This window comes from Lontra canadensis, unplaced genomic scaffold (assembly GCF_010015895.1).
Source record: "Lontra canadensis isolate GAN:19392208 unplaced genomic scaffold, GSC_riverotter_1.0 scaffold46, whole genome shotgun sequence".
NCBI lineage: Eukaryota > Metazoa > Chordata > Mammalia > Carnivora > Mustelidae > Lontra > Lontra canadensis.
In genome coordinates this window covers 11,906,793-11,920,505 of record NW_022631040.1, presented here as the reverse complement: position 1 = coordinate 11,920,505, position 13,713 = coordinate 11,906,793, and the positions used below count along the sequence as shown (strand labels likewise).

The 13,713-nt window shown below is 36.9% G+C and overlaps 1 protein-coding gene across 1 annotated transcript in view; it reads right to left on the bottom strand.

Annotated features, from left to right (window-relative positions):
• IARS2 (isoleucyl-tRNA synthetase 2, mitochondrial) overlaps positions 1 to 13,713 on the bottom strand; it is a 57,800-nt gene that overhangs the window by 27,657 nt on the left and 16,430 nt on the right. The window contains exons 8-12 of the mRNA XM_032872953.1: positions 13,331 to 13,446; positions 9,898 to 10,067; positions 6,762 to 6,852; positions 5,334 to 5,485; positions 2,673 to 2,833 (exon numbers count right to left, since the gene is read on the bottom strand). Of these exons, the coding sequence (XP_032728844.1) occupies positions 2,673 to 2,833; positions 5,334 to 5,485; positions 6,762 to 6,852; positions 9,898 to 10,067; positions 13,331 to 13,446 (690 nt within the window). The remainder of the gene's footprint in view (positions 1 to 2,672; positions 2,834 to 5,333; positions 5,486 to 6,761; positions 6,853 to 9,897; positions 10,068 to 13,330; positions 13,447 to 13,713) is intronic.

Genomic DNA, 13,713 nt, shown 5'->3' with positions numbered 1-13,713 from the left:
CAAAGAGCCTTAGCTCTCGAAACTGAAGTAGTAATATTGAAGTAATAATACTGAAGTAGCCTTACAATGACCTCCTGGCCTCTAACCTCCAGTTACTTTTCCTAAAATACACTCTCACTCCTCATGCCTATTTAAAACTTTAAACTACTTAACCCAGTATTCAAGACTCACTACAATTTGCCCCAACCAATCTTACTTGGTGTGTATCTTTCTAAAACCCTCCTCCCAACACCCCACAGTACTTTTATGGTTCCTATTTAGGTGCCATGCTTTCCTCCTCCACGCCCTCAGCTCCTGCTGATCCCTCTACTTGCAAAATACTTTGGCCTGTTTCCTACCTAATCATTAAGCCCCACTCAATGCTGTATCCTCTGTGGATAAAGCAAATGAGCTGTTTCATGGCTCGGTGTTTGCCAAGGCAATGCCTTCAGTTCTTCCCTGAGCCGTATTGCCATAAGGTGTCAGATCACCCATGAAGCAATGATAAAATGTGTATTTATTTACTTATTTATTTATATTTTTAAAAGATTTTATTTATTTGACAGAGAGAGACACACAGTGAGAGAGGGAACACAACAGGGGGAGTCGGAGAGGGAGAAGCAGGCTTCCTGCTGAGCAGGGAGCCCGATGTAGGGCTCTGCTCCCGGACCCTGGGATCATGACCCGAGCCGAAAGCAGACACTTAACAACTGAGACACCCAGGTGCCCTAAAATGTATATTCAAATTGTAAAGGAACTGGGGCTGCTGGGTGGCTCAGAAGGTTAAGGGTCCAACTCTTGATTTCAGCTTAGGTTGTGATCTCAGGGTCATGGAACTAGGCCCCACACCAGGCACTACGGTGAGTGGGGAGACTGCTTGAGATTTTCTCTTTCCCTCTCCCTCTGCTTCTCCCCTCTCCCACTCATATGCATGCATACACACACACACACACACACACACACACACACACACTCTCTCTCTCAAATAAATAATCTTTAAAAATAAACAGTAAATTGGAAAGCAACTTTCACACAAAAAACACTAAGAACTACCTAATATGTGGCTAAAGATGATTTTTTTTAAAGATTTTATTTATTTATTTGACAGACAGAGATCACAAGTAGGCAGAGAGGCAGGCAGAGAGAAACAGGAAGGGAAGCAGGCTCCCTGCTGAGCAGAGAGCCCGATGTGGGGCTCAATCCTAGGACCCTGAGACGATGACCTGAGCTGAAGGCAGAGGCTTAACCCACTGAGCCACCCGGCACCCCTAGATGATTAAAACAAAACAAAACAAACCCAACCCACTTTAATCAACATTTTAAAAAACCCTAAAATATATGCAACAATTTAAAAAAAACCCTAAAGAAACACTGATAATGCTGACAACAAAAAGTAGAACATTTTTGCAAAAATTCTGGTCTATCTACAGTCTCTTGAACTCCCCAGTCCTTACTTTCTGGCCTCTATGCCCTCACTGGATCCTCAAGTGATAAAAGGTAAAAATATTTATCAAAATGGGCTCAAACTTTTTACTCATGCTAAAACATGATTTAGCAAAAATTCCATTTACCAAATTAAAACAAAATTACTCAAAGAAAATGAAAACTTATGATGTATTCCTAAAAGGAATGATTAATATTCCCCTTTCCATATTTGTTAGTAACAGCAAGACCAAAAACCTCCCTAGTTTACTAGAAGATAAACTAGCCAGCCTACGATCTCACGATGATCTCAAAGCAAGGACCATGTTGATCTTGTTCACTGCCTCAAGAAGAGACTAGCATCTGCATCAGGAAACAATCTTCTTTCTACCATATAAGCTTTTCTACCCTGAACTGTTGACTATGCCCATGTATTATCTTTTCAAAAGAAAAAAAGAAAGAGAAGAAATCGTTGGGAAGTTAAGCATCACTAGAATAAATATAATTTTGTGCATTAAAGAAACATTATAGTTTCTTTAATTTTGAAGATCTGTAATTACATAATGCCATTTCTATTAAGAGACAGTAGCTTATGGGCAACTGGGGGACTTAGTCGGTTAAGTGTCTGCTTTTAGCTCAGGTCATGATCCCAGGGTCCTGGGATGCAAGTCCCATGTTGGGCCCCCTGCTCAGTGGGGACCTGCTTCTCCCTCTCTGCTGCTCCCTGTGTTTGTGCTCTATCTCTCTCTTAAATAAATAAACAAAATTTTAAGAAAGAAGAAAGAAAGAAAGAAAGAAAGAAAGAAAGGAAGGAAGAAAGAGAAAGAAAGAAAGAGAAAGAAAGAAAGAAAAAGAAAAAAAAAGAAAGAAAGAAATGAATAAAGGAGAGGAAGGAAGGGAGGGACAGGGAGTAGCCCAAAGTAAGAGGGACCCTATGTCCTAAAGAAAAACTGTATACCAGGATGCCCTCCTGAACACTGTCCATCTTTGGATTCCTGACACCTGATTCTAGCACAATGCTATAGGCACACAGAAACAATGAATTCCATGGAAAAAGTATCAGAGGCTTTGCTTCTAAGTATCCATATTGAAAAAGTATAGTTTTTAAAATGTCAACCACATGAAAGCGTCTTCTTCAAATTATATTTTACTCCCGTCAACAAGACTGAGTATGTATTTAACATGTATCAATTCTCAACAGTCCATTTTTCTACTTTTGAAGAAAACATAGCTCACTTTAAAATGCTAAAAATATGTAGAAAGAAGTCTACCTGTTGATCAAGAATTCATCTTTTGTCTTGTGATGAAACACAGGGATTGGAACACCCCAAACTCTTTGCCTTGATATACACCAATACGGCCGTCTGTCCATTGTTTCAACCATGGCATTCAGTGCTGATCCAGGAATAAATTTCACTTTTTTTAACAATTCCTGCAATTGATTCACAAATCAAATCCAGTGAGAGTAAGCAGATCAAATTTTCCAGAATTGCCATGATTTATCCTAATGGTTATTTATTTTGGATGTTTATTCACATGTCTCCCTCCCCATGTCCAAAAAGCTAAACTAAAAAACTACAGATTTTAGACCAAATGAAACAAAGTTTAAACAGGGCCACAAAGGATCTAATAAATAACATCTAGAGCAGACTTCACCACGAGAGAATGTGACAAGAAACCATATACTAACTTCCAAGCACCCTAGATCAAAATTGGCAATAAGAAGGTTAGCAGAAGCATTAAACTCATTAAACTGTAGTTAAAATCCATTCAAGCTTGATTTCAATGATAATTTTTAAGTACTTAAAGAATAAGCTACTGTTTTAGGTTAATAAACAAGGATTACAATAGAATCTAATTTCATATAGTATGGTTTACAACACAGAAAACACTCTCAAAATCACAGTTACTTCCTATTTAATTACTCTCTCTCAAGAACTCCTCCTACCTCCAGCCCCACAAAAAGTTGTTTTTTATTTCATTTGTCAATTACCAAAAGATGAATTGTATAGGAAAATGTCCAGTATTACTCTCCAGAAAGGCCAAAATACATTAACTTCATTTTTGAGAATCTCTCTATCCACTAATTAAAGCATTTTTCTATTTCCAGAGTGATTTAAACATTTTCCTCACTTAACCTCAACTACAAGAAATCCTCCCCCTGGGGGCGCCTTGGTGGCAAAGTTGGTTAAAAGCTGGACTGTTGGTTTCTGGTTTCAGCTCCAATCATCATCTGTCTTGAGATCAAGGCCCCAGTCCGGCTCTGCACTCAAAGGGGAGTCTGCACAAAACTTTCTCTCCCTCTGCGCCTCCCCACTGCTCACTCCCTCTCTGCCCACCTCCCATCCCTCTCTCTCAAATAAATAAATAAATCTTAAACAAAACAAAACAAAATCCTCCCCAAAAACCCTTTGTAGCACCACCTACTGGCAGAATGGCAAAATCTGCAATTCATTTTGATTCAGACTTGCTTTAGGGGGCACCTGGGTGGCTCAGTGGGTTAAAGCCTCTGCCTTCAGCTCAGGTCATGATCCCAGGGTCCTGGGATCGAGCCCTACATCAGGCTCTCTGCTCAGCGGAGAGCCTGCTTCCCCCTCTTTCTCTGCCTGACTCTCTGCCTACTTGTGATCTCTGTCAAGTAAATAAATAAAATCTTAAAAAAAAAAAAAAAAAAAGACTTGCCTTAAAAATCCAAGAAAAATGAATAGACTGTATATTCGATTTTGTTAAGCAATAACTATTACTTTTATAAAATGGTAACAGTGGCATTGGAATTACATTTAAATAGCCCTTACATCTCAGATACACATGCTGAAATATTTATGGAAGACATAAGGCCTGAAATTTGCTTCAAAATAATCCAGTGGGTAAGGAGTAAAAGACAGGGATGGTAGGAGGAGCAAAGATAAAAATAAAATTGGCTTAAAGTTGATTAATGTTGAATTTGGGTAGTAGAAACATGGAATACATTATTTTATTTCCACAAAGACGAACTGAAAATTGTCTCTAAAGGGCAATTTAAAAAAACCACCAACAACAAATACTCGGCTCCAGCTTACTGCATCAAACTTAGATGTTCCTCAATTAAAAAAAAAATCTGTGCAGAGCTGAAAATTATTAATCTTAACATCTACAACTAAGGAAAACAAGCTTCACAGGATGCAAAAAAAAAACAAAAAACAAAAATCAGTCCATATCACAGTTGCCCACTCTACACAAATACTGAAAATGTACATTGCTTGCATAGCTTCAAATTGCTAGGCCAACAAATAAACCAATTCATTGCGGTTCTACATTAAGATGAAAGATGAAAAGTATCTTCATTATCAGCCTGATTAACAAATAGATATTTGAGCTCTTTCATTCAATAGAATTGTTTACGACACACACACATATATTTATAGTGAATGAAAGAGCTCAAATACATAATAATATTTAGAATACCCATTGTAAAGTATTGGTTAATTCAAAGCAACAATTTTTAAAATGGATTGCAATTTCAAACTTATGGAAGCACAGGGTTTCTATTTAGAGAGTTTTACCGAATGTTTACTATACGCCAGACACTGTCCTGGAGTTTTATTCACTTACCCCACGAGGTAGGCATTATTATCCACTCCATACAGATGAGGATACTGAGGCTATAAGAGGTTAAACGACCTCTTAAACTCAGTTCTGTCCTAATTCTATACTACTCTCACTATACAGGGCAGGAAATTTAGACAAGTCCCTTAACCCCTTTACGCCACACCTGTATGATGAAGGAACAGAAATCCAAGATCCTTCTAAAACTATAATTTAATGAAACCAAATCACCAAATCATAATAGTGGCAATCCCTCCCTTTCCCCAAACCCTACCTCAACCTCACATGCAACTTTTGAACACTGAAGGAATAAGAACCCAACACTCGCAACAGGATGTCTCTTATACCTTGGCTGTGGCCTTGATATCCGTGATATTTACAAACCACTGCTTGCTGGCACGAATAACCACTGGTTTCTTAGTCCTCCAGTCATAGGGATAGCTGTGTACCAATTTCTCCTCTTTCAACAAATGCTTTGAAGCCTGAAGCATCTTTATAACTTGAAAAAAAATCAGCAACAATTTACATTAGACATAATTAAAAAGGACTACGAAAATTCTCCTCTCTAATTCCCAGGAGTACTAAACCTGGACCAGTAAGTGCTAGTCGGTAAGAGTAGACACTTACAGCTAACAAGTATAATCTAGGAATCTCCTGGCAAAAAAAGAAGAGACTATAAAACCTTACTGAGACTCAAAATTAAGCCATTTCTGTGCTTTTCACTGCAAAGGAAAGATAAATAGGATAATATCTAAAATTCCACATTTGAAATTCATAGTTATAGTCTTTCATACCATGAATCTTAAAATGGTCTCCAAAAAATCCAGAAGAAACCAGCTATAGTGGACTGCATTTTATCCTCCCAATAGACATCTTAACCCCTAGCACTTGTGAATGTGACCATATTGGAAACAGGGTCTTTGCAGATGTAATCAAATTAAGGTGAGGTCATACTGGTTTCAAGTGGGCCCTAAATTCAATGACTAGTGGCTTCATAAGAGAGGAGGATACACAGAGACACACAAGAGCAAAGGACATGTGACAATGGGGGCAAAGATTAGAGTGATACAGCTATAAAGCAAGGAATGCCAAGGATTACCAGAAGCCACCAGAAGCTAGGAAGAGACAAGGAAGTATTCTTCCACTGAACATTCAGAGGGAGCACGGCCCTGGCAAAACACTGATTTCAGACTTCTAGCTTCTAGAACCATGAGAGTAAATTTCTGTTGTTTCAAGCTATTTAAATATATGGTAATTTGTAACAGTAGTCCTAGGCAAGTAATATACCATGTTTAATTAGCCTTAGTCTTAGTGTGGGCAAAGAAAAGTCTTCATGGTACCTGGTCCTTGGATCCATAATTATAAAAAGTCAGAAAGCCAAGACAAGGCTGGAGGACCCCTACGATCGTAACACATAAACAATGCTAACATGGGCTTAGTGATTTACAAGGGTTACAAAACAGTAGTGTCTGATACACAGTCAACATCTAGCCTCAAGCTTGATTTTATCCTTCCACAAAACTAACACTGCTATATCCCTAAAATAATATCACTCCGTATTGACTGTCCTGCTTTGCTTAACCACATAGAGCAACTTCAAAGCAAAAGATGACAAAGTCCCAACCTCCATTTTAAACCATGTGGCAAAATAAAATAAAATTTTATAGATTTTTGTTTCTAATGAAAGCGTACGATGGAAGAACAGCCAGCAAAGGCTGCTGCTGGCTCCTTTTCAGAAAATACGTATTTATGATAACAACATACATGACACTCACCCACATCTGTTCCCTCTTTAAGGACAGCCTTGTTTTGAAGTTCAGGGCCTGCAACATCTGTGAAAACTCCATCTTCATCCACTAAACAATCCTACAAAGGGTTATTTTCAACAATTAAAGTACCAAAAATTTTATCTTATGGCAATCCCCAGCTAAACAATATATATAAAACGTCTCAGTATTGTCTTTCACTACATTGAAAATCTGGGTACTTCTTATGCAGTTAATAAAAAATCTGTGGATTTATACATTTATATCACAAAAGGCAAAAGGTCTTATTAAAACATGTACCAAAAGTTTATTTATTTTATTTTTTAACATTTTTAAGATTTTGTCGAGAGAGAGAGAAAGAACAAGCACAGGGAGTGGCAGGCAGAGGAAGAGCAGGCTCCCCACTGAGCGAGGAGCCTGATGCAGTACTTGATTCCAGGGCCTCGGGATCATGACCTGAGCCAAAGGCAGACGCTTAATCCACTGAGCCACCCAGTCATTCCATACCACAAGTTTAATAAAAAAAATAAAACCCTCAATAAAATATTAGCAAACTGAACCTAACAATACATTAAAAAAATTAGAAACCACAATCACTTGACATTTAGTCCCTGATGCAAGTGTGGCTCAATATTTGCAAAACAATCATTGTGATATGTCATATCAAAAAGAGAAAGGATAAAAAAATGTTCATTTCAACAGATGCAGATAAAGTATTTGACAAAGTACAACATCCATTCATGATGGAAAAACAAAAGAAAAAAACCCAACTCCCTGCAAAGTAGGTTTAGAGGGAATATATCTGAATCTCAATAAAGTCCTTATAAGAAAAACCCAGAGCCAACATCATACTCAACAGGGAACAACTGAGAACTTTTCCCCTAAGGTCAGGACAAGATAAGGATGTCCACTCTCACCACTTTTATCCAAAGTCCTATTCTCATCAATTAGACAACATAAAGAAATAAAAAGCATCCAAAGTGGCAAGAAGTAGAACTCTCATTATTTGCAGATGACATGATATAATATATTTTAAAATAAAAAAAAAAAAAAAAACCCTTAAAGACTCCGCCAACAAACTACTGGAACTGATAAATGAATTCAGTAAAGTCACAGGACACACAGTCAATGTACAAAAATCTGCTGCATGCCTATACACTAAAAATGAAGCAGCAGAAAGTGAAATTAAGAAAAAAATCCCATTTACAATTATACCCAAAACAATAAACTATCTAGGAATAAACTTAACCAAAGAGGTGAAAGACCTGTACTCTGAAAACTATAAAACACTGATGAAAGAAATTCAATATGACATAAAGAAATGGAAAGACATTCTATGCTCATGGGTTGGAAGAACAAATATTGTTAAAATGTCTATACCACGCAAAGCAATCTACAGATTTAATGCAATCTCTATCAAAATATCAACAGCATCTTTCACAGAATTAGAATAAACAATATTAAAATTTGTATGGAACCATAAAAGACCTCAAACAGCCAAAGCAATCTTGGAAAAGAAAAACAAGACCTAAATGTAAGACCTGAAACCACAATACTCTTTGAGGAGAGCATAGGCAATAATGTCTCTGACATTGGCCATAGCAACATTTTTCTAGATATGTCTCCCAAAATGAAAGCAAAAACAAACTACTGGGACTATATTAAAATAAGTTTCCGCACATCGAAGGAAACAATCAACAAGACTAAAGGGCAAACTACGGAATGGGTGCAAAGGACATATCTCATAGAGGTTTAGTATCTAAAATATATAAAGAACTTACAAAACTCAACAACACACGAATTCAAAGGGATAAATGCACCCCATGTTTACTGCAGCATTATTTACAATAGCCAAACTATGGAAGCAGCCCAAATGCCCATCAATTGATGAATGGATAAAGAAGATACAGTGTACACACACACACACACACACACACACACACACACACACACCACAGGAATATTATTCAGCCATAATAAAGAATGCAACCTTGTCATCTGCAACAACATGGATGGAGCTGGAGAATGCCAGGTTCAATGAAGTCAGTCAGTCAGAGAAAGACAAATACCATATGATCTCACTCATGTGTTTTTGTATTTTGGGGGGTAAATACCCAGTAGTGTGATTACCAGATTATAAGGTAGATCTATTTTTAACGTTTTGAATACACTTATCGTGAGGAAAAATAAAATAAATTTTGAAAAAGTAAAATATACTAAAAATATCTTTAACTCAGTCTTTATTAATTTCCAGATCTATGGCAATGTACATACATCATGCTGACTTTGGGATGCATCCTTAACTAAATGGGAAAATTTTGTAATTGGCATGTATAACATAAATTTAGAAATGTCTATTTAGGGGTGACTGGGTGGCTCAGCCGGTTAAGTGTTTGCCTTCAGCTCAGGTCATGATCTCAGGGTCCTGGGATGGAGCCCCGCATTGGGCTCTCTGCTCAGCAGGGAGCCTGCTTCTCCCTCTCCCTCTCCCTGCTGCTCTGCCTACTGGTGATCTCAATCTCTCTCTCTCTGTCAAATAATAAAAAATCTTTAAAAAAAAAAAAAAGAGTCTGTTTACTTTAAAAAATAAAAACCAAGGTGCCTGGGTGGCTCAGTGGGTTAAGCCTCTGCCTTAGGCTCAGGTTATGATCCCAGGGTCCTGGGATCGAGCCCCACATTGGGCTCTCTGCTCAGCAGGGGGCCTGCTTCCCTTCCTTTCTCTCTGCCTGCCTCTCTGCCTACTTGTGATCTCTGTCAAATAAATAAGTAAAATCTTAAAAAATAAATAAATAAAATAAAAAAATAAAAACCAAACAGTTCTTTTCAACTAGTAAAACCTATTTGCCATTTTTCAGGAACTAAAAGTAATTTGTCTATATGAATTAGTATTTTGAAAGAAAAAAACTGTCCCTGCTTAATATGTATTTTTCAATTCTAACTTTGTGCTGACTTTGTGTTAGGAAAATCTTTCTCAACTAGTATGAATTAATGAGGCATTAGAGGACTGAAGAAACCTAAGCACTTCACAACTTAATTGTAACAAAAACGATGGCTTATTCACCAAGAAATAAAGATGCTAGTTAGGACTTACCACCTTAGTTCTACAAAAGCAGTATTTAAAAAGGAAAAAAAGAGGCAAAATTACCGTGGGCAGGTTGTGCTGAGAAGCCACACTGTAATCTTCCATACCATGAGCTGGGGCTGTGTGAACCAACCCTGTTCCTTTTGTCATGGTCACATGATTTGCAGGTAAAAGAGGAGAGTCTTTATCGGGAATTAAAGGATGAGCACAAGTACCAGTTTCCAAATCTACACCTGTGGGGAAAGAAAACCATAATTAAGACTTACTTTACATGACAACCTGCTCCCTCTTCAACAGGAGCAACAGAACAGGAAGTGAAAGGTGCAGGATCTGGAAGGAGACTGGGCTCAACCCTCTACTTCCCCTTTTACTTGTACTGGGACCTTTAGGAATCTGTAATACATGGATAATTACAATTCCTCCCTCAGAGGCTTGCCATGAGGATAAACTGAGGTAAAGCATTTTACTTATGTTGGGCCCTTGGCACAATACCTGCCACACAGTAAAATGATTTAAAATATTAGCAACTGTTGGAACAGATAACTCCAATGGGCCCAAGAAGACTTCTCTAATTTCTCTAAATTATATATGGCTTTTGGAACATAAGGACAACGAAGTTGTAGATAAGAGATCAATGACCAGTAGGTTCTAACACTATCTCTGTGGGACCTCTTTGTTGTTGTTTTTCATGTTACCCTAAAAAGGTAAGAGATAATAAATACTACCTAACAGTCACTAGGTACCCGGGGTATACTGGACTCAACATAATTCTTACTTCATCTTCATAATACCACAAAACACCTAAGATTATCTGCATTTACAAATCAGAAAACAAGAAAATGTAGGCAATTTGCCTGAGGTTACATGGCTAATATATGACTAAAATCAACTTCCAGGGCAAGTATGACTCGAATGTTCCATCTAACTCCAGCGTCTCTAGTCATGAATCATACCCATCATCCATCAGTTTTTCTACACCATTAGTAATGTTTCTCACCTTTACTACTTCTTGACTTGGGTTCTATAAATTTCTTTCACATATTGTAAAAATAACATAAATAAATAAGTCTCCAAACTTCAAAAAGATTACCTGGCTCTACCTGTACATTTACTAACATGTACTAAGTAAGTGTGTTATCATATCTACTCTTCTTCAATAATTAAAGAAATGCCAATGGCCCCTTTACTCCTAAGATCTTCCCCACAAATCATCCTTCATTTTCCCAAACTAAATAATATTAACTTAAAAAAAAAAAAATCTGTCCTCATAGAGGAATGTCTCCACTTTCATAATCCTCTTTTCCAGCTGTAGAGCAATAAAAAGTAACCCATTCAATAGCACTAGAACAACAAAAATCTTGTAACTTTGACATTTCATAGATAACTCTGTTGCTGATTTCATTTTGGTTAAAATAGCACAGTGAGTAAAAGGCTTGAGAAAAACTAACAATCCCTTATAATTGATAACAGGGAACTCCCTTTTCTGAAAAAAAAAAAAAAAAAAAAAACACAAGTTCTTCTCGCTGGTTGACTTGGATGACTTGGCACTTTATTTCTTCTGTTTCAAATACCTGAGTTACTAGGAAAAAACTTGAATACTTCAGGATGCATTTTTTCCAAGATAATTCATAAGGCTGTTAAAGAAGAAAACTGTCAACACTGATTTTTAGAGAAATCTACTGTTTAGTTTTCACTGATTACTTTCTCTAAATTAGATTCATAAGTAAGGCCAATCCCCATGACCCTACGTTGTACTTTTCATGGATTTTTCAAGGGTCAGGGTGAAGTAAATTTCATGTATTAACTGTCCTTTATCCCCATACTTAGTGTATCTACTACTTAATACTCTCCCTCACCTCCCAACAAAGATCTCTTAATGATAGGGACGCCTGGGTGGCTCAGTTGGTTAAGCATCTATCTGCCTTCAGCTCAGGTCATGATCCCAGGGTCCTAGGATTGAGTGCCACATCGGGCTCCTTGCTCAGCAGCGAGCCTGCTTCTCCCTCCGCCTGCTGCTCCCTGCTGCTTGCACACTCTCTCTCTCTGACAAATGAATAAATAAAATCTTAAAAAAAAAAAAAAAGATCTGAGTGATCAATAAAAAACAATTTGTATCTTTCTAGAAAGACAAATCTATTCTACACAAATTATTCCACTTCAGCTGTTCAAAATCCCTACTACTTAATAAGTAATAAGCTAACTGTCACCAATTTATTTTGCTACAGATGAGAAGTGTATCTACTCCTCTGAAATGCAGTGGCTCAAAAGGGCAACCTAATGATTCTCTGACAGTAATAATCTGAAACAATTACCCAATCCAGAAAGGTGATCTAAAATTTTACCTGAGCACTCTCCAACACCTTGTGAGAACGCCATTCAGCGTCTACCACAACATCTAACTTGTCAATGAAGTCTGTAACACCTTCTGCACTTGAAAAAGGGGTAGGAGGGGATTTGGAATAAAGAATATACGAGATCCAATAACCTACTTATTGTACCAATAAGGACCAAATAGTATTAAATATCAAACATTTTGTAGCTTCTTTCCTGTTTTTGACATAAAATCCTTTTTATATTTGTTAAGATTACTTAACCTTCTAACTGGCTTGTATCTGAAATGATATATTTAGAGGGCTTCTCAATTTAGCTAGACAATCCTTCCATTTTGGGGTGTCTCTACTCCTTCTACTCATGTGGTTTTTTAAAATGTATTTATTTATTTTAGAGAAAGAGAGAGCACAAGCAGAAAGAGGAGAGGCAGAAGAAGAGAGAATCTCAAGCAGACTCTAGGCTGAATGTGGAGCTTGACTCAGGGCTCAATCTCACACCCCTGAGATCAAGACACGAGCCGAAACCAAGAATTGGACACTTTTCCAAGTGAGCCACCCAGGTGCCCTGTGATTTTTTTTTTTTTTTTTTTAAGTAAGAAACTCAAGAAGCTCAAAGATGTATGATCCCTAAAGATCAAAGGTGATTTTAAATTTCCCTAGATTTTAATAATTATATTTCAAAACCAGTCAATACTTTAGAAGTCCCAAATTACAGACTAAGGATTCTTCTGATAGAAGTGTATCTTTAGAATAATTCTCAGAATTTACTAAGTTTCCTCATTAAAATCATATACCAAAAAAATACATTTATTTCCTTCCTTGTACTTTTGATTAAATCAGATAAAGGTTAATTTTTAGTGATTTAATTTTGAATAAAATTTTAAAAGGGTATTTGTACATTCTACATTGTTCAAACGGCATTTACCTAATTTTAATTGGATATTTGCCAGAAATACTGTTGTGCTTCTGTCAGTGTTCATATTTTCTAAACTCCTACCATGTTTAATATATATTTTCCTTTACTATAATCAATGTAAAATATATTCTAGAAAGGTAGAGGCCATATCTGTTTTGATTCACAATGCAAAATATTCAGCAAAGTAGTAAACTCAAATCAAATGGATATACTGATAATTGTAATGGTCAGAATATCTATACACCTTTACCTGAAAATGTTGAAATAACCTCAAATGTTGTTTCCAAAGCAGAAGCAACAGATGTTACTTTATCTGCAGCAAGTACGTACAGACCTCCAGATTTGGAACATTTCACAACAGCATACCTAAAATAAAATTTTAAGAGAAAATTACTAATAATAAAAAAAGAAAGGCCACAGATAATATTTTTAAATGTTTTACATCATTTTGGAAAAACAAATTTCATGATCAAAAAAAGCACTACTTTCAAAGAACTTCATCTGTTACATTTGTCTCATTTTTCTTTTCTTTTCTTTTAAAGATTTTTATTTGAGAGAGTGAGCAAGACAGCACAAGCCTGGATAGGGCGGGGGTGGAGAGGGAGAGAGGGAAACAGACTCCCCACTGAGCAG